Here is a 22624-nt window from a genome sequence, read left to right as displayed (position 1 = left end):
ACCGTGTATCTAAATTAGGGTTTACCGAGTTTACAGGAATAACGGCCTGCGGCGGAGAGAATATCACATTGTACAGAGAGAAGACGCTCAAAATGTTTTCTCAGGGCTTTCATGGATTTCTGAGAAAGGGAAACCAGAATGAAATTCTATTGAATCCTGCCTCCAATGGGAAAGAAATCCTTAAAAGGGATTCTAAATAGATGATGGCTTTACCGCCAGGGGACAGACAAATCTCCTCGTGGTAATCAATTCATGCAGGAATATAGAAATATTCACAGTATTAGTGCTTATTAAAAACTGCTAGATAGTCGCTCACGAATGAAGAACACTCCCAGAACCTTTCCTGTGAGCCAGAGGCCATTCAGAGGCCAAGTGGAGGAAGGTGGATAAGCGGTTACCGGGAGAGGGACACTGAGGGAATGGACTTGTCTTCATGCTAGTGACCTTTCATACTTATCTGCCTCATTTTGCTACCTGTGAAGACAGAAATTGTATTTGCTCTCATTGCTCTAGAGTAAAATGAAGAGAAAAAAATGTTTTGTGTTCCAGTCACACCTAGGAAGAATCATTGCATGGGATAGTCTTGTAAAGTCCCAAACTCTGATCCACCTGTCCTGACCTTTAGCAGGGACTCATAATGGGGAAACTTTTATTTAAGAATATGAGTAGACAAAACAGCATGACTTTACATTTTGAAATTTCATTTCAGTCTTCCTCTAGGAATCTGGCTTGTTTCCTGATACTTAAACTCTTAAAGTCAGCTGGGGACTAAACACATCCACACACTTTCCATTTATCGTGGTTACAAAGTGTCTTGTTTTCCCCCTTACTGAGTGATAAGGCAAAAGCCAATACATACAATGACTTATTATAGTTACATTAATGTTTCTAGGGTCCTTCACTACTGGTACCTTCCAAGGGCTCTGCCACATTCGTTCAATGTGGACATAAGACTAGCAGCTAGGGGCACAAGGGACAGAGAGGTAGATATGGCCCTTCTCCCTGTGGCACTTACCATCTATTGGAAAGAGTCAAATGTTAATACATATATACATGTGACAATGTGGTAAATGCTCAAATAGAACAGAGGAGTGGGGTGGGTGTACATGTGCCTGTGTGTAAACACAGGAAGTGTCAGGAATGAACGAAGGGAAAACAGGGGATCTGCAAGTCCAAGGGCCTGGAGGCAGAGGGAACTGCAGTCCTTCCCGACAACCAGAGGTCTGTATGGTTGGAGTGAGGTGCCCGTAGTCCTGCACCTTCTAGCAAGGGACAAACTTTGACATTTCTGCATGAGCCCAGTGAGTGACAACATACATTTGATTGAATTAGATCTGATGGGCATTTCATTTGGTTCAGTTTGCCACCCCTGTCTTTAGTTTGCATACACAACAGAGATCTGATTTTATTGGTCATTTTATCACAGGTTTAATGGGGTCATTTATCATGCTCATAGAAACACAACCCAGTAGAATTTGAGGTTTCTTAGTTTAAAACAAATGCAAAGAGAAAAAGCTTTTTTTCTCATCCTGATGATGAAATTGCCTGTGTCTGCTGGCTCATTTCTTTCGCCATGGAAAGAATCGACTTGTATTGTTTTCCACTGATAAACACGGAGAGGGACAGGCCTGGAGTAGCTCACTTGCCACGTTGGCTTAGACAGCTGTTTTATCTCTCAGTGCTTCTCAGTTTTATTCCTTAGGCCCGAAAGCGATCCATTCAGATTAAGTCAAGTACGAGAGACGAGTATAAGGATGCCTATGGCAATGGGCAGGCCATAAGCCTGTGAATCCCCAGGAGTGGCAGAGAGCAGGCCTCACAGAGTCCGAAAAGATTCCTGGGAACTGGAAGAGCTGTGCAGAGCAGGGGCCTAGGCTTCCTTACCACCTGCTCAGCTGGTACGGTCAGCTGATGGGCTCTGTTGACATGACAGTGTTTAGTCCCTAGACATTCATTCATCCTTAAATACCTTCTCACTTCTGCCATTCCTAACTGCTCAGCTGGTCTGAATTTCCTGAGAGCACATGGTGGAATTCAATACTATCATCTTCCACTGAACAGAACTTTAAAAATTTTTTTAAATTTATTCTAATTGGTTATACATGACAGTAGAATGCATTTTCACACATTGTACACAAATGGAGCATAACTTCTCATTCCTCTGGCTATACATGGTGCTGAGTCACCCCAGGAGTGTAATTGAACAGAACTTTTTATATCAGGCCACATCATAGATCACTGGACTTCCCAAAAACTGACTCCTCTTTGGTCAAGGGCCTCCAGTGGGTTTCCTCAGTAGGGTGAAGGTCAGGGAAGGTTTTTTTCCTTTGAGGAGCTGTGAATATAACTCACAATGACTGGGCTATACATGGCAAGTATTTCCCTGCTTTCTGATTTACAGTGTAGAAAGTAACAATGGAGAATTAGAATAAAAATTTCTCCAGAAATATGTCTCTCGTTAACATGGGACAGAACTGTAATGACCAATTGTGGAAATGACATTTTTAAGCAATGTGTCCCAATTTACTATTGAGGAACACTTTCATTTCTTAACTGTACATGGAATTCTGTCTCATTATTTTGAGGTTTGAGAGTCATCTGTATATGGGAAGTGTAGAGAGAGAGTTTTAGGTGAAAGAGGATTCTTAGAAATTTTCTGAGATAATTTCTATACTTACAACTGTTGAAAATGCAGTGTAAACCCATAGCATGGGTAAGATTAATTAGAAATTCTAATTCAAGCTATAAAATGTGAGGATAACCTTGAATTTTCATTCAATTCTTAAACATTTCCGACTGTACAACAAAAATTTGCAGCTTTTGAACAGCACTGATCATGGTATTAATTGCTACTTAATATTAACCAAATATCAATGTAGATTCAGCCCTCCTTACTTTCACCTACTTTGATGTAGTGACATTTTTCTAAAAGCAGTTCTTTAGGAGCACGCAAGACTCCTCAAATGAGAAGAAAGTAGGAAAATAAACTTTCAGTGGAGTTGAAATGGTTTATCATTTTGTCTCTTAAAAAAAGGTTTAAAGAGACAAAATAAACTGCTCTGCAATTTTTAAACCAAAGATAAATTATTAAAAACAAATAAGACATATCTTAAATTGCTACATATATCAATAAAGAGTTCTAAAATCCAAATTGTATTTTTGAAAAGTAGAGTTCTAAGCTGTCCCATCCAATCCTCTCATCTTCCAGCCTGGAAACCTGGAGTACAAGGTGACCAAGTGACTCACTGGAAGCCACACAATGAGCTTGCGACAGATGAGAAAGCAGTACTTTGTTTTTTAACACTCAGTCCTTTCTGCCTAGACCATTAAGCCTCCACTTTATGTGCTGGGCACTGTAAGCAGTCAGTGTGTGGCAGATGACCCAAATGATGAGTAATGGATTTCAGGGAGAAAGAGTACACGTTTGGAATGATCAATATTAATAAAAGTAAGGGTAGACTACTCCCAACTTCAGAAGTTGGCTTCAGCCAAATGCAAAGTATTTCACTAGTTTTATGTATTATAGTTTATTATAGTTGCACATCAAGTACCCTCTATGTTCATTCTGGATAACATTTTCATACAAAAGACTGACTGTATTTATGGCATATCAGAATCTATGCCTTTTTTAAATGCATTTTTATTGTAAACAAATGGGATACATTTTGTTTCTCTGTTTGTACATGAAGTAGAGGTGTACCATTTGTGTCATCATACATTTACCTAGGGTAATAGTTTTTGGTTCATTCTGTTATTGTTTTTCTTCCCCCCCCACCCCTCCCACTCCTCTTATCCCTCTATAGAGTCCCTCCTTCCTCCATTTTTGCCCCCTTCCCACCTCCTAAATCTATGCCTTTTCATGAACGTGCATACAGCCTTAAGTGATGTGAGAGCCCCATTTTTGTCATCTTCCACCAGTGCCAACGGCTGGCTCCAGTAAAATACCCCTGAATGCTCTTGCTGCCCAGTCTGGTCCTCCGCCTGCTACTGCAGTGCTTGTCAGAAACCATTAGCTACTGATTTCTTTGACTAATGTTGCAGTTGATTGTCTGAATCATGTTCAGACACTGTAAATGAGGCAGAAACATCCTTTCTGCTCACCAACTGTGAAATGGCTAAAGGGGGCTAGATTGCCAGAAATCAGAATAAATGTATTTCCAATAAGATTTGACAATGATTTCAAGCTCAAGATGGCCAACTTGATACATTTTTTTATTTCTCTGTTTCTTATTGGACAAGTATAAATCTACCATTGCCCTTTTTCCTCAAAGTAAGACACTGTATGAAGAGCAGTGCTGAACTTTTGTTATGAAATGGCATGATTTGAGGTCTGTGTATAACAAAACGTTAGCTGTGTTACCCTTTTATGGAAAAAAAAAAAAAGAGGAAAGAGTTTAAAAAAAAAAAAGGTGTACCCTAGCCAGTGGACTCATAACTTCTCATTTACAGACAGATCTGATGGATGCCCTTTATGGTTTTACAGACAGTTTTTTTGGTCTGGGTGGGTTTACTTAGACTCTTAGTACTCTTAGACTTGTGGACAGAACTAGATATCAAGCATTCAGATGTGACTAAGGTACAGAGGATCCATGCTTTCTTAATTCAGAGCATCCTGCATGACTTTTTAAGTGTAGGTGAGCTTAGTAGGAAGGGAAATGGCCATCTTTTACTAGTGGAAGAACCATCACCTGAAAATGGATGGATTTATCTTGTTGCACCACAAAATACAATCTTGGCTCGCAGGTGGGAGTTACAGATTCTGCCTCAGCTTAACCAATAGTTTTCTCACATAGCTCTCCAGCCATTGCGTGGCTAGCCTCTCAAAGGAATAGTGTCCAATCACAAAAATTGTTCAAGTGAAGGCTAACTCAATGAGAATTTTGTAATTGTGCAAAAATTTCAGTGATCTCCAGTCCTTCTTTTGCTTTGCATTTTTGGTAGTTTTTCCTCTTTCTTTTCCTTTCTTCATTTGCCTTCCTTCCCCCCCAACTTTTTCTTCCTTAGTTGATTCAGTATCTGAGTCAGCAGGGTCTCCCACTTGGAGGGCATAAACCAGGCTTCCAAAGGGCCTTTTGAGCTAGTGAATCAAATCTCCCCCTGGGTGTTCAAATTTTCTTCAAATATCAGGGGTGTTTGGCAGGCCAACTACTAGCTGATTGACATGTGTCGAATAACTTCATCTCTCAGAGACTATTTCCTTGGGTGTAAAATGGAAATTAATAAACTTACCTTGAAGCCATGTTATAAAGTTCCAATAAGATGAGGTATTTAAAACTACTTACTAAGGACTTGAATGAAGCAGCTGCTGAATTTTCTCTAGTGCTTATCTAACCTTGTTCTTGCAAAGGGATTGTTTGGCCCTGCTAGAGGACATTTGGCAATCTGGAGATATTTTAGTTTGTTATGATGGGGATATGGGTAGTACTGGCATCTAGTGGGTCAAAACCAGGGCTGATGTTAAACACCTTACAATGCACACCACATTCCCCATTTTACTCAGCATGAAATCTGAGTACGGCCACTGTTGAGAAGGTTGAGTTAGCCTTCGCTATGGAAAACCAGTACTTGCTTAAGAGCTCCTGTCTGAAGACAAATCTGACCATTTTAAACCTTTGCCCCACAGTATCCTGCCACACACAATCTGAATTGTTTCATTTCACTTTGTTAGATTGCATAAAATACCACCAAGAAGACTTGTGAGGCAAGCAAACATTGACTTTTTTGAAACTGCAACTTTCTCTGGCAGAGCTAGTGATCTTTGAGTCATTCACATCTAAGTATGCATTAGTTTAATCAACTGCTTTTTTCCCTATCACCTAGCAGAAGGCATTCCCTGGGGAAATGCAAACACCCAAGCTAAAGGAGGTATACCAAAAGAGTAGTGGAGAGATGCCAAAGATTTCAGAATGTTTCCCAAGATGAAGAAGAAAAGAAAAATTGCTCTTTTTCTCTCCTAGGAGGCAAATGAGAAATGAGTTGGAACAGAACAGCATGAAGGATTCTTGTAGTGATGGGATTTTTCTGTATGTTAATTGTGGTGGTTGTTACACAAACATATGCATGTGATAAAATACGTAAAACACACATACATGTACAAGTAAAATTGGTAAAATCTGAACAAGTCCAGTGCATTACACCAGTGACAATTTCTGGTTGCCATTTATGACTGTAATTTTGTAAGTATTTATCAGTGGAGAAAACGAGGGGAAAGGTATACAGGATCTCTCTGTATACCCTCCTACAATTACATGTGCCTATACAATTATCTTTAAAAGTTTTTAAAACAGGTTATCTAAAATGGTGTTTTCTTAGGGTGGCTGGCTGGGCAGAGGAGTTTTCCATCTGATTTGGAAAAGTTAGGTCTGGAATGATGTCATCACAGTGTTTTAAAGTGAGTAATACCACTGTGAAAGTCGACTTAAGGGCCATGGTTGTTGGAGTATTTGTTTGTTATTTATTTATTTATTTATTTATGTCTAAATGAAGGACAGACAGGAAAGGAATTGCAGAAAGTTCAGAAATAGGAAGACAAGACAGGTGCAGTGGCGCATGCCTGTATTCCCAGTGGCTTGGGAGGCTGAGGCAGGAGGATTGCAAGTTTGAAGCCACACTCACAAAAATGAGGGACTAAGCAACTCAGTGAGATCCTGTCTCTAAATAAAATACAAAATAGGACTAGGGATGTGACTCAGTGGTCGAGTGCCCCTGAGTTCAATCCTTGAAACCCGCCCCCCAAAAAAAGAAAAGAAAAAGGAAAGAAATATGAAAACGAAGGCAGAAAGAAAGATAAATAACAAATCCTTCATTTTCTTCTGCTCCAAGATACCCTCATAACTGGTGGTCTTAAGCATTGAAAAGGAAAGAAAACAATCAGATGCTTGATGTTATTAGACCTAATATTGTCTTTCTATGTGTCCCTTAAAGAAGGTTAAGCTCAGGCTCAATTTTGATACAATTTAAATTCTTAATCTTCTAGGAGAACAAGGATATTTTTCTACTCTCTTTCAAACAGATGTGTGAATGTGTGGACATATGGATGAATAGATGACAGGCAGGCAGGCAGGCAGGCCGGCAGATATTCCTCTCATTTTGTAGTCAGGTGACACTCAATAATAAGATTTCCTACACTGGTAACCTGTCTCAGTTACTGCCTATACCACAGGGCAATGCATGCCTTGATACAAGCACATTCCCATCTATGTCAAATCTTATACAGGGTCTAATCTTACAAGGACATGATAACAGTAATTGTGAAAAAAAACAAATGAACTATTTTGGGCACCAGATATGATAATATTCAACTTTTAGTTTACAGAATGTCATCTAAAAATATATGGAACCCCCCCCCCCAAAAATAGACACTAGAAAGTTCTTCCTAAATATTTTGGTACTCAGATTCAATAAAATCTCATAAATTCACAAAATTCAGAAATTCTGCCCACTACCTCAGCAAGGACTCTGTCAACTCACACAAGGTTAAATTTGGATATTATCAACTCTGAGAGACAGATTGAAAAGGATATTCTCAGGTTTATACAAAACTTTGTTAAGAAGCCTGAAAGTAGGAATCAAGATGAATAATAATATGTTGTATATTTCAAAATTTGCTTTAAAAACAGTTTTTTACTTGTCTTACTATAAAAAATGACAGCTTGTAGAGGTGATGGGTCATTAACTAGCTTGACTGAGTCTTTCCACAAAGTATACATAGATCAAAACATAGCATCCAATTCTATAATTAGTATTTGTGAATTAAAACTAAGTGCATTTTTAAAGTCCAGAAGTCTAAAACAATCAAAAGTCCCAAAACAATCGAAAGTCCCAAAACAATCAAACTTTTGAACTTTGTGGGCTTAGCAGGAATTAAACCCTTGGTTTACTATGTATCCATAAGTAAGTTTTAGCATCAGCATATGATAAGCCATCACTTGTAAAACACACGAAACCCAAATTTCATCAGATATCACCATGCTTCTCTGAAATGGTTTCCCAAATATTAGCTTTACAGAAGCGAAGGTGAAGATCAGTCCTGTCTTAATGTCTAATTCAGGTAGTAATACGCAGGGCATATGTTTGTACCCCAGCCTGGAAGAACACGGATTCCCTCTCTCAAATGCCATCAAATGACTTCCACTAATTCTTTCTTAGAAAATGTGCAAAAAGGATTTCCATACAGGTCTTTGGAGATTTCCTGTGTCCTCATGTTTGTAATAGGTTCGGGTCAAGTAACACTGAAGGGAAAAGAAAGAAAAGGGATTTTGCTCTGTGTATTTTTGTATTTGTATATGCATTTTTCTTTCTGGCCACTGAAAAAGGGGAAAAATAGAAAAGAGGAAAGTTATACCATGCAGGTGATGTCAGTGTTAAATTAAGATCATATGTTTGGCTGTGGCTGCTATAATCTTCTGATTATTGAAGACATTGTTGGTAATGAAGTACATGTGTAAGAAAGATTTTTAATGTATACCATATGCAGTGTATACACTGTGAGATATGCGTCTAATAAACTGATAGATATAAGAATGGCCCATCACCTAAATTCATGCTTTTCAAACAGCTATTTATAGAAAGAAAAGTGATATTCAAGCTACCATAGTAGACTATTCTAATCTGCCTTATATTACCTTCGATAATAGTCCCATCTTTTAAAATAATGTTGTAAGCCATTCAATTATTTATTCACACCTAAGTTATATAAATTGGAAGATTTGGGAGAGTGCAAGGAAATAATTATTTTTTTCCAAAGTAAGCCCTCACTGTCATGGCTTCCTCAAGACACTGCCACGAAACAAGTTATGCTATAGATAAAAATAAACCAAGCCAACATGAATTTTTAATAAGCAAAAAAATTTTATAGAGACATTAAAAACAGCTATTAATTTTAATCTTTTCTATTATGAAAGGGAACATCAGTGAATCTGGCCGGGGCTATATGTTCAATGTGTATTTCTCTTGCTGATAGGTCCTCAATGCTTACAGCAAAATCTCTACAGACCTAAATGATGATCTCAGCCTGGGCAGAGCCTACGAAGCCATCGCCAAGGTCCTACAGAGGTAAGTAAGCACATCCTTGTCTTGCTGTCACTGTGAATCCATTCGACTGTGAAAGACTCAAATTGTTTGAGGTCTGTCGCTTTCAATGCATTACTGCCTGCTTAAATTTTAAGCAGCGCCTTTCTTAACTGACCCTTTCATCCTAGGTTATTTTAAACCAGTGTCGTATTTAAAAAGGCACATCTAAACTCTTCTTTGTCTATCCCTCCTTTGAATTGTTTTCTTTTCATTTTTCTGCAAGTTTAGTGATGACCTTGAATGAAAGGGGGGGGGGCGGAAATCAGGTCACATCTCCCAGGTTAAGAAAGCAGTGAGCGCTCTGTAGCACGCTTCAGTAACTATGGCTCACCATAACCTCTCCAGAACTCTTTAAGGCAAATTTCCATTTATGCTTCCTCCGTTAAGACATCTCTCCTTGGAGCATATCTGCAAAACCAATATTCCCAATATTTTCTTTAAAACAGAAAACTTGATCGAAGTGTACAAGAACAACTTCTGATACATAGTTTTCCATGGAAAACATATGACTTGCCCTTCACTCATTGTATTAAGCCAAGATAGAATAACAGTAAGAAGAGTTATCTAAGTTAAGATCTTGGTCTTGTGAATATTATCTTATATCCAAAATGTAGCTTTTTAATAATCGTAATATAAATATTGAGTTAAGTTCTAATTTCTTTCCATTTATATTTCTTTGTAAACTATACAGTCAGGCATGGTTGTACACACCTGTGATCCCCGTGACTCAGAAGCTTGAGGAAGGAGGATAGAAAGTTCAAGGCAAGCCTCAACCACTTAGCAACTTGTGAGGCTCTGTCTCATAAACAAAAAATAAAAAGGGTGGGGGGAGGTAGCTCAGTGGTAAAGCATCCCTGAATTCATTTCCCAGTACTAAAGTGAATGAATAAACAAACATATACAAGGTTATGTTTTCAAAAGGTAAAATAGTTATTCGAAAGGCACTTAGTGTTTAAATGCCTAATGAACTGAAAGTGGAATCATTACATAAGTATCATTACTAATATAGCAATCACTGCTTAAAATACATATACCAATCAAATGGAGGCGGCCCTACAAGGTATTATATAAAACACAGTCATTGCTGGAAAAATGGCTTAGGAACACTGACATGTTTATAAGGAGAATATGGACATTTCCTGGAGAATGTCAGGGCCAGAGACAGGTAAGGAAGACAAGAAACCTGCAAAGGTCCCTCCAAAATTAGACTCTAGTCCCTGGACAGCCACCCTGTTGTCCCTTCGAAGTGTTACTTTAAAATAAATAACCAAAGATGCTTGAATACAAAGAAGAGACTGGTAAGTATTCTGTTTAATGTCTATTTGGAACAAATCAACTGTGCTCTTTTGCCCTGTTCATTTGGATTCCTCAATTCCTTGACTCTGCTATTACCAGTGCCCCAAATCCATAGAACATGGTTGGATTCCTTATCTTGCTTTGCAGTGACAAAACTGGATCAGGCCTGTACAGTTGTATAAATGTATCACTTAGCTTGTTTGGAAAATAATTTTTACAAAATAATATTGACTTTGTTCTTAGCTTGTGTTTTTATTTTTCCTGTAATGCACACGTTAAGTTTTAAAAAATAAATGCTATTTTAAAAACAACAAAACAAAACAAAAATAATATTTCCTTTGTGTCTCAAAATAACTGAAGAGATAAAATTCCAAGGGAAAGTATTTACTTGTATGAAGTTTGATGAGCACTTACTATGTCCCAGAACAAATATGGAATGCCCCTTTGGTTACTGGTGGTCTTTATTTTTGAAACTTCTAGAGACATGAGGTTGGTTTCAAACAGTCCTCACCTGTTTACCTCCTGTGTCTTATCTGGAACCTTTTAGTTTCTACCCCAAGATTTGAATTTCTGGTCTATAGAGTCAAAGCTAAGGGAAAACTAGAGCAACTATCTGGTAAATTTTAACAAAACCAGACAATCCAATGCTTTAATTTGGCTGCACAAGTGTTCTCTGGGGTTTAGAAGTGAGAAGGAATACAGAAGTATTTGATGGATCAGGAAGTTGGGGGCTATGTTGGGAAGGAATGGGGACACTTCTGTTCCAACACTCTGAGTAGTCCAGACTTGCCTCAGGGCGAACATATAATGGACCAAGAAGATTTATCCCCATTTCACTTTTATACCAAATGAAACTGATTCCACTTATAAGAATTCCTTTCCACTAAAGCACAATAAGGCAATCATTGATTTGTGGTGGACATGGGTTCTTAATTTTATAATGTTATACAATGCACAACAGAGCCCAGGGGATGCTTCTTCTGAGGTAATTGTAGGAAAGTGTTCCAAAGCCACAGCGTTCCAGTGCAAGTCTGCCATTTTGCAGTCTTGACGGTGGCAGAGGAGACTCAGGGGAGTGTTGCTGGCATATTCTTTCAACATCTGTGCAGAACAGCACAAGAGCATGATCTATTGACAGACAAATGTTTTAAAACCAGAAATATTATACAGGTAGACAATAGCACCCTGGATGTCTGAGAAGCTTTATTCAAGTCCATTAACTAGTAAAATCCTTTAATATAAATTTTGCGATCATTTTTAGAAAAATGTTGCTTCAGGGGCTTGAGAGTCTCCAATAAACATGCATGTGCACACATTCAAACATGCAGGCACACACGTATATATGTATTATTCCTTTCATAGCCCTAAACTGTCCTTCTCAGGTTAGCAGCAATGCGTGAGAAATGGAACACAGCCAAAATAGAGGGAATTATGGTGGCGGCAGCTGAGAAATAAATCAAGCTGTGTGTGAAGCTTAGCATCACCTCTAAATCTCTTTTTCCTAACCTGTGCAATTGCACCAGTTTCACTAATGGTAGCCCTATCTCTATAAACATATTTTATCTCTTTAAAGGAAATGGAACAGTATAGCCAGGTCTAGCATTAGTGTGAGTCTAAGGCCATCAGCTGAGTGTTGCATGAAAGGTGAATAAGCTCTAAGGCTAGAAGCTTCTAAAACAGTTATAAGAATTTATACTGAGCCCTCGATCGGAAAACACACCACATTCCCTCAAGACGGAAGATTTGGTGATGTTGAGTTGCCCATTGGTGATGCTAGACTGAGACCTGGTGCCGCTGAGGAAGGTGTTAATAGTGAACAGGTTTTGTTCTTTTTGCTATTGTTCTGAATAATATTAACCTTACAGAGGTTTTAAGCAGCATAACAGAAAATAAGGATTCATAATGTCTTTTCCCTCCCTTACTTGGAATACTAGTGAAAAAAAGAATTGATGTACTAAAATTGCCTTTTGATACTACTCTGAAAACTAGAATTATGGTCTATAAAACAAAGAAAAAGTGAGTTGAGAAATTACCAAGTAAATATATTCTTACATAGATAGTTCAAGTAAAAATAGGGGGAACCCCCAATTTTCCTTATGGAATTATAGACATATTATATATCAATAATTACATATTATATATCTACAATTATACATATACATAATATATATATGTATTAGATATAATTATGTAATATATATACGTATATACCCTCATTTACTGACTGAGATAACTCATTTACTGAAATTCCACAACACTTCAACATAATAAGGACGACTATTTAAAAGAATCTAAGGGGAAAATCCACAAAAAATGCATTCAAAATACCTTGATCACAACCAGCTCATCTCTGGGTTTATTCCATAGTATTTGCAGATTTTCTTGAGAACTCAAGTTAAATTATTTCCTAGAAAACTTTCCACAGTGGAGATCTTCAAATCAATCAGGACAAAGTTTCAAATGTGAAAATTACCTTCCTGTCATAGCTGAAAATTAATTTCTTCTTGCTTGAGAGAAATGACACGCCCTAGTAATTTTCATATATTCTTTAAAATGGAACATCCAGACTTCGATGTGAAATTTCCTAAAAATGACCAAAAAAAAATACATCAAAACATTTCTATTAATGCATGGAATGAAGAATAGCTTTTTACATTTTCTCTTGTCACTGATCCCATTTGCCTTTATCACTTTCATCTGTGGCCCACAAACTTGGTGGCACAATCAACAAACCCCTCAGTGGCTGTTTCATATCTGCTCTATTTGATTTCTTCTCTCTGAGTAAATGATTAAGTTTTCATGCATTGGTTCAACCAAAATCTATGTTCACTCAACCACATCCTTTATTGATTACTTCTACTGCAAACAGTAGGCCAAGTGTGATATACATAATTGGACAGTTGTCAGGGGACGTGGGTGTTAACAGTCCTGTTTTCCCAGTTGGAAACTGGAATCACCTTGATACACAAATATTCTGCACCGTTTCATTCTCATCCTTTGGACCGAGGAGTCCTGTTCCTCAGAATATATGTTTTTAACTCTCTAAGGCCTGGTTGAATGAATTTAATGATTATACCATATAATATGCTGTTCAAGTTGCACCTGTGCACTGCATATAGAAAACTGGAATTAATATTTGTCTAACATTTTAACCTTGTCCTTGAACTTATACAAATAATCTGTAGCCTTGCTATAGGGGGGTATTTGATTTTTTTTCCCCCTCTTTCAAGGAAAGACTAGCTTTGAAACCTACTGCTAAATGTTACACTAGGAAACTGTGTAGCCAACACATATTGTTTATACTTGAGTTGCTACCTTAACTTCTCTGGCTACAGAGCTGGACTTTCACTGAGTGGAACATGTAATTCATAATGGAAAGACTTTTTCTCTAGCATTGTTTGTTAGAGCAAGTCTCAGGTAATTTTGGATGTTTTGGAGGTCTGTTGCTCCTTGGGGAAGAAAGCAACTCAAATCACCCAGCAATATTTTTATTTATACTCTTTTATATTTCTTGTTCACTGAACTCTGTTTTTTGTTGTTGATGTTTGTGTATGTTCTGATTTAACTGTCCTCAGCAGGCTAAACCTAATCCAAAATGTACCTCCATCACAAATATATCAGCTTTTAGGAACATGAGCATAAATAAGCTTTAGTGAGTTCATTTTAGCTAAATGATACTAATATTAAATTTTCCCTAGGTTTTAAAGTGACATGCAAAATGCCATTTTTTTTTCTCTTTTCTCTTGAATATTTTAGTCCAGGAAAACATTTGAAAAGTTAACATAAATTTGATCAAACATTTTTAAACCTAAAAATTTTAGAGTATTTTATATTTTATTTATCAGCTTATATATTTTACTTTCATTTTATTTATTAATATTTTATAGCCTTGAGCTCTCTAAACACTTTTTAATTGTTCCACAGAACAGTGTCTAAATTCACATAATTAGTGAATCTCTAATATTTTACACTATACTTACATTTATAAATTTCCTCAAATAATTTATGTTTTCTGGAGAACTGACCTATGCCTAACTGTAGAAGATTTCTCATAATTTTGGTATGAAAAAGTAAAGATGGGATTATTAAAAAAAACAGTATTGACAACTTCAGAAAATGTGACATTCCATTTTATTTCAGATATGTCAATCATTCTTTTACCAATAAGAAAGGAAGAAAAAAATGTATTTGAAGCACTTGATGCTTATATTCACAAAAAAATGTTAGTTTTTTATCCTACCCCTGAGAAAACAGACACCAGGACTTAATGTGCCTGTTTTTGCAGAGCAGTTACTAAATTATAGTATTTAGTTCATTGCATGGCGAAAGGTTTTCAAAAAGTAATGCTTAGCTAAATTAAATTTTCTTTTCAGCTCCTGGTAGACAATATCAAGTAGAGAGCTGTGAATGTGATAGCTGTTTATTTCACTGAGAGATAATAATAACAATAGCTGCCACTTATTGAATCCCTACTGTGTGCCAGGTTATATATTTACACAATTTTTCATCTCACATCAACTTGAGGTCATTTTAAAAATGAGAAAATGGAAGTTTCCTTCAGTTTCATAACTTTAATATGATCAAAGTTATTCATATAAGAGGCCAAGCTAGAATTCACACCTAGATCTTTCCAACATCTGCCACACACACACTGGCTTTAAAGTAACAGAATTTATGTTTACAAACATACCACACTTTATCTGTGAAAATGAATGTTTTCATCCAAATCTTGGAAACTTATGCAAATCGATACCCCAATCCTGCCCCTACCTGTTTCCAATAAACTCCTGCAAAAAATGTTTTCTGTTGTTTTTGTTTTATTTTGTTTTTAATTCAAATCAAGCACTTATAAGGGGGAAAAAAATGGAAAGTGTAAGAGGGTCAATGCAAGGGAAATGTTCAGGGTTATACCAGTTTAATGGGTAGTCAGATCCAGGTACTCAAGACACCGTCTGGTCTCCAGTTCTGTCCATCTCACAACTCAGCTGTCTGCTGCGTGGCCTTCATTCTCGGCTGGTGTTCTCCTTGGAGTGGTAAGATGGTCCCCAGCAGCACAGGACTTACATTCCACAGGATTAGGGCGATCCAGCTGCAGTTGTTTGAGTGAGAGAAGAGTCATGTGTGAGGTTCCAGGGGTAGGGTGGTGACTATTCAGTCCATTGTTCTCTATCTCAGTGGCTTTATCCATAAAATGGGTGGTATGGAATTCAAAAGTTAGTACAGATCATTAAGGTTTTAATCCCCAGCACCATTTAAAAAAAAAAAAAAATGTTTTCTGACACATTCTTGTGACCTATTCTTTTGAATAGCCCCAATAGCACATCACTATTTGAGATGTAGGTTTGGTCTTTAGCAATGACTAAAAGAATTTGGAGTCACATTTAGAAAACACAGAAAATATAGCTCTATGAGAAATCCCATTGTTTTGAACAAAACTCACTAAACGCCTTATGAATGCTTTGGGATGCTATCCTGTGAAGGAGATCCCTGTAGAAGCATTCCAGAAATTCTGTGTCTCTACATTACATGTCATCCTCAAAGACAACCACTTGGAGGGAACTGTCTTCCTCTGCAGGCTGAGAACATCCAAGAAATTGGAAAGGATTGGAAAAGAGGATCTGAAGTGCAAAGGGAAGTCAGGGCCAGGAATAGAAATTTGCCAGACATGCTTATAGAAGTTGGGTCCTGCCACAGCAGTGTCTGAGACCACACGCAGTGAGCATGTATTGGAGGGAAGAGGAGGCCTTGGGCAGAAGTCTGGAAGGAACCAACTTTGGGTAGGCAGACTGCAATATTGGAGAGAGCAAGAAAAGATCAAGAGATCAAGAAAAAAGAAAAGAGAAAGGAGGGGTGGAGAAGTGAGAGAATAGAGATTGGCTGATAGTGGTAGATGCCGGAGAGGGGGAAGCATTTCCAGAAAGAGGGTCTGGTTAACAGCAGTGACCCCCAAACGGTATGTTGTAGACCCTGGTGAAGGTGGAAGAGGAAGAAAAGTGGCATGTAGATCAGTAAAGCGCACCAAGCATTTTATACGGTTCAAAATTCAAAAGTCGTTTTCCATGGTACTTATTACAGTTTTTCAAATTTATAAAAGTGCCTTTGAGATCACCATTGCATTCACTAGAATTGTCTTTAAAATTCTTTCAGTTGGCCAGGTGTGGTGGCACACAGCTATAATCCCAACAGCTTGGGAGACTGAGGCAGGAGGATCACAAGTTTGAGGCCAACCTCAGCAACTTAGTGAGACCCCAAAGCAACTTAGCAAGACTCTGTCTCAAAATAAAAAATAAAAAGGGCTGGGGATGTGGTTCAGTGGGTAAGTGTCCCTGGGTTCAATCCCCAGTGCCAAAAGAAAAAAGAAAAAAACAAATTCTTTCAGTTGTCTTTTAATAGCAAATTTCCCTTTGAGCTCTTATGAAGACAATCAAATGAATGTGCTCCGGGTTTCAAAGCACGATATACAATTCATGGTATTTATCATAGTTAGCCCCATGTAGAAATCTGGGGTTAACTATGATAAATACTATACATATTTCTCTTCAAATCAACAAGGGAATTTGCCAAGGATGAGAACAATATTCCCCAGAAAATAGCATGTTTTAGGGCATTTTCTAGACTCTGAAGTTTCTTGATGTTACTGCAATATCCAGAAGTGAGTTTAATAATGAATTTCAAACATCCAATTGTGAGGTTCTCACAATTCACCTTGAAGCTTAGCTTTCATGTGGACTATGTATTTCCCTTCTTAAATATTCAACCATTCCCCCATTCAAAAATTTTTAAACACCTAGTACATGCCAAGCACTCTGCTAGAAATTCTTTCTGACCATATTCCCAAATATATAACACGTGTATGTGTGACTTTAGTGACACCCGAGATTGCATTGCTGAAGGAAGCTTGCAAGAATAATCTAGCATTCATATGGTATAAACTTTCTAATTTTTTTAAATAGCTTTATTGAGACATAAGTCAGATATTACTCAATTCACCCTTTTAAATCCTACAATTCAGTGGTTTCTAATATAGTCACAGAATTGTATAACTATGACCATTGTCTAATTCCAGCACCTTTTATCACCATAAAAAGAAATACCGCCCTGATTATTCACTTCTTAATTCCCCTCCTCTAAACTTCCAGCAGTCACTAAACCTGCTTTCTGTCTTCATGAATTTGCCTCTTTGTGCAAATGGAATCATACCACATATAATATTCTTTGTCTAGCTTTTATCATTTAGCATATTTTCAAGTTTCATCCATACTTTAGCATATAGTAGTACTTTGTTCCTTTTAAATGACTGAATAATATTCCATTGTATGGCTACACTACATTTTGTTGATTGATTCATCAGTTGATAGACATTTGGTTTGTTTCCATTCCATGCTATAAATAATGCTGCTATGAACATTCATGTATGAGTTTTGATGGGGACATATGTTTTTATAGTTCTTACATATTTTAGAGTAAAATTTCTGGGTCATATGATTCCTCCATATAAAAATTTTTGGAGAACTGACTATTTCTCACAGCAATTTCATTCTTTTATATTCCCATCCATAATGATGAGGATTTTAAAGTTCAAGTTTACCCATTGTATTTAGTAATTCGGTATTTGTATTCTCAATCTTTGTCCTGATAATCTTCTTGCATGTTCTACAACAGAGACACAAACTTTCTTCTTTTCCCTTGCGCCGTTAAGTGAGTTGATACTCCAATGGTTTCCGGTTTTGTTTATTCTAGCCAAGGACAAATGACAGAAGCAATTCAATACTTGAAAAAAGTTGTGAACCTTACAAAAAACAATTTTCAAAGCCTGGACGTCGTGAAAGCGAGTACAATGCTTGGGGACATCTATAACGAAAAAGTGAGTATCTGTGTTTCTTGCTTACAGAGAAATTTGCGGCTTTAAATGTCTTTCCTCATTTGATCCTCATCTTCTCACATGGCTGATGCATAAAGGCCAGGACTGGGGGACACAGTTAATGCACAAAGCAAGCGCTGGGAAGACAGATACTCTCACCTCCTCTTCTTCTAGCTCTTCAGTGCCTGTGGGCATGGTCCCCACAGGCTCTTCAACCTGATTCATATCTGCAGCCAGTAAGGACATGCAGTGACTTTGGCTTTGAGAAGCAATTAAAATACTAGAAGTCAAAGGAACTTCATAATAGCACTGGGCTCCTATCTTCCCACACAGACATTCATTTACCTTTCTAACTCCACATTCTTGTTTGATCAACTCAGCTATGATAGCCCCAGCTAAGTCCCCCAGCGAAGAAGCCACAATCCCAAGAGCAACTCCAACAGAAACCTAGAATGGAATTTGAACAACAGATTGTCTGTGTGCAAATTAAAAAAGAAAAAAAAATCAGGAAGAAGAGAAAAAAATTAATTAATAAAGCTATCACACAAAGGGTGTAAAATACACTGGTCATATGGACTTTAGATTTCTTTTCTTCTGATATTGTCTCCAGTTACCCAAATTTTCCTTCAGAAATCTTATGAAAGAAGTTTATTTTTTTAGTTATGATTGCTGTTTGGATTGTGAATAAGATCGATCACTTTTCCAAGGGTGATACTGTTCTCCACCTGTGTACAGCGTCCATCTGAGGGGGAGGCTGGGTTCAGACTGAAAGTACCAACTCTGAAATCAGGCTGCTGTGTTGGAAGCCCTGCTTGTTCAGTTTTAAGACGGGGGGCCTGGGACCAGTTCCCTGCGCTGGGGCTCCTCAGTTTTATCCCCTCACAAAGTGGTCGTAAGAACTGAGATAATAGGTGCAAAGCACTTAAAAAGTAGTGTTTTGGAGCAGAAGCAGGGGCTACGGCCATAAGCATGAGCCACTTTACTTTTCCCTCCGCCCTTAGAGGGGTCACATAGTTGCCCTCATCAGACCCTCAGGGCCTAGTTACCCCAGGCCTCCCACATCCTGAGTGGCAGCGCCCTTCAGACCACTACACTGTTCTACTATTTGCTATAGAATTGACCATAATTCAGAATAATTTAGGATTTTTTTAAAGAAATAAGTTGGAAATTAATTCAAATAAATGAAACTAGCATTTCTTCAGCTCCTGCTTTGGAAAAAAAGTCTTTACAAACGAGGCTTCTTTTTCCTCAGCCCTCTGTCTCGCTGTCTGGTTCAGGCCCCTCCCTGACTGCGCTGCCCCCCTCTCCAGCCTCCCGCTTCCTGGCCCCTGTTTCCTTCTCCCTCCCCTGGTCCTCTCCTCCTCTCCTCTTCTCCCTCACTGGGTCCCCCCTTTCTTTGTGCCCTGGTCTGTCACCCCAGGTGCCCCCAGGTTTTCCTCTCAGTTGTGGCCTCCTCTGCTGCGCCCGCTCCACAGGGCTGCTGTCTGCTCTCTGGCCCCCTCTCAGGGCTTCTGGTTTGCCTTTGTTTACTGTTCAGGACACAGTGGTGAAGACAAGACAGGACCTATACCCCAGGGCCCACCATCTAAGGGAACTTACCTTAGAGTGGCAGAACCAACGTTTCTAACAGAAAGACACAGTCCTGCTTTTTAGAAGGGCTGTTCTTCCAAGCAGAAGTATAAAAAGAACAAACCATTTGACCCTCCCACCCAACACCACCCAGACCACAGCCCTTGAGATAACTTGAACGTGGACTGTCAGCCTGTGTTTTTCTAATTACAGAGAGACAAGGAGCTGAAACAGTAAGCGGTCCTGACGGCTAATATCTTTACACTTGCCTTTTCTCGACATTTTTGCTGAGAGTTTATATCTCACCAGTGTGTTGTTTTACTCTCTAATTTTTGATTCTTGGAGAAGTTTAATATCTAAAAGCTAGAGTCATGCTACAATATCCAAAGACTATGTTAACTGCCAAAAGTAAATTTTTTTATTAGTTTATCCCTGTTCTAGTCTCTCACACACACTCTTTTTATTCTTTTTAAAAAATGTTTTATAGTACATTATAGTTAAACATATTATTGGGGTTCATAATAATATAATAATACATGAATGAAATATAATTCTCTCCATTTCCATCCCCAGTACTTCCTCTCACCCTCCTCCCTCCCCTCTTACCCTTCCTCTACTGGCCTTCTTTCTATTTTTTGTTTTCTTTAACTTGGTACTTTGTATGGATACATAAAGATGGAATTTACTGTGGTGTGTTCATATATGTACATAGAATAATTTTGATTTCATTCTGTATTTTCTCCCCTTTCCTGTCTCTCATTGGTATGCATGTATCACTATAGAATGCTGATTTTAGTTCTCTTGGATAAATACCAAGGAGTAGGAGAGCTGGGTCATATGGTGGTTCCATTCCTAGTCTTTTGAGGAATCTCCGTACTACTTTCCAAAGTGGTTGTACTAATTTGCAGTCCTACCAACAATATGTGCACGTACCTTTCCCCCCACATCCTTGGCCAGTGTTTATTATTATATGTAGTCTTGATGATTGATTGCCACTCTAACTGGAGTGAGATGAAATCTCAGTGTAGTTTGGATTTTGCCTCTCCATGATTGCAAAGGTTTTTGAACATTTTTTCATATATGTGTTGGTCATTTGTATTTCTTCTTTTGAGAAATGTTTGTCTAGTTCTTTTGCTCACTCATTGGTTGGATTATTTGGTATTTTGGTTTTTTTGTTTGTTTGTTTGTTTGTTTGTTTTGTACCAGGGATTGAACCCAGGGGCAGTTAACCACTGAGCCACATCCCCAACCCTTTTTTATATTTTATTTTAGAGGCAGGGTCTCAATAAGTTGCTGAGGCTGTCTTTGAACTTGTAATCCTCCTGCCTCAACCTCCCAAGGCACTGGGATCTTGTTAAGTTTTTTGTGTTCTTTGTTTATTCTGGATATTGATCCCCTCTCAGAGGAGCAGCTGGCAAAGATTTTTCTACCATTTTGTAGGCTGTCTCTTGACACTCTTAATCATTTCCTTCACCCAGCCCAGTTTATCTATATCCTAATATAAATTTTAGAGGATTCCAGGTTATTTATGCTATCTCCAGATATATATGCTTCGAATGTACAAGCTGATTGAGATACTTTATTCTGTAGTAAATGTTCATTGATCAATAGATTGGTATTAAGTAGATAACACTATCACCAGGATTTTTATGACATCACACACTAAAATAAAGCTTGATTTGTTACTCAAATTGTTAAAGTTACATTTATTTTTGTGCACAGTCATTATTATTATTTGGTAGACATTCCACAAGTCATAAAAGCTACTGATGACTTTCAGGCTGACTCTGAGTTGTTAAGTAATTGCTGATTTGAAAGGTATTAGATATAACAAAGTGGATTTATTAGAACTGAGTGATGGTTTTTTTTTTTTTTTTTCCTTCTCATTGAGACAAGGTAGGAGTCTTACTAAAAACCTGAAAGCCATTTCCTAGGAGAACATCAACATCAAATGTTTTTATTCCTCCAGTTTTAGGAGCTTATGGATATTTCCTAATTGTAGCACATGCCTTTACTCCAGTTACATAGCTAAACAATTTCATGAGGTATCTTCCTTTCAAGCTAAAAATATTAATTTGCACTAAAAAGTATTAAACTTTTCCAAGAAGGGAAAGGTCCAGAGGGACTACTCTGGGTTTTGTCCATATGCATTTGAACTGGGCTCAGCCACTAATTAATTAACTGAGCAAGTAAATTCTTTGCTCCTCAATTTCCTCATCTTTCAATTGCTAATAACAAGATTTCTTGAAGCCTAACTATATAAGGACTGGAGGTCTTTAAATAGGCAAATAGTACCTGGTAGCATTCCTAGCATATATTGTATATGTAACACTTAGCTCTTTACTATCTCAAGCTCTTATCTTTTCCCTCATAACCCACTGCCTATTTGGCATGACTCACTTAGATCACTTCAAATAAGACCTACTAAAAAAATCCACTGCCATATTTTCCTTACACTTCATTCTACCAAATTTTTGTCTCTAATCTGGGTCTCTTTGGATTCCAGACCTGTAAAGCCAACTGCTTACTTAGCATTTCTACCTGGATTTCTAATAGACACCTCAAGGTTAACATACCTCTCCCTCACTTCACCTTAGCACCCCCCACCCCAGAGTCTTTCCCATCTTAATAAAATGAGTAGTATCATTATCCGGTGGCCTTTGGTAACTCTTGATGTTTCACTCCACCCCAATACCCAATCCAGAGGTAAACCATCACCTTTATGCCACCAAAATTCATGCCAACCCCACCAACTTCTGTCTATCTCTGCTGCTATCACCAAATCCATGTGACACTATTTTCTCCCCCAGACCACTGCAGTAAGCT

The 22624-nt window shown here is 37.9% G+C and overlaps 1 protein-coding gene across 1 annotated transcript in view; it reads left to right on the top strand.

Moving 5' to 3' along the window:
• TTC29 (tetratricopeptide repeat domain 29) overlaps window positions 1-22624 on the top strand; it is a 205896-nt gene that overhangs the window by 87836 nt on the left and 95436 nt on the right. Inside the window, exons 8-9 of the mRNA XM_079154284.1 lie at window positions 8963-9054; window positions 18109-18232. Of these exons, the coding sequence (XP_079010410.1) occupies window positions 8963-9054; window positions 18109-18232 (216 nt within the window). The remainder of the gene's footprint in view (window positions 1-8962; window positions 9055-18108; window positions 18233-22624) is intronic.

This window comes from Sciurus vulgaris (genome assembly GCF_902686455.1).
Source record: "Sciurus vulgaris genome assembly, chromosome: 9".
NCBI lineage: Eukaryota > Metazoa > Chordata > Mammalia > Rodentia > Sciuridae > Sciurus > Sciurus vulgaris.
Note: the sequence above shows the minus strand (reverse complement) of the source record. Positions and strands in the feature narration are given on the sequence as shown.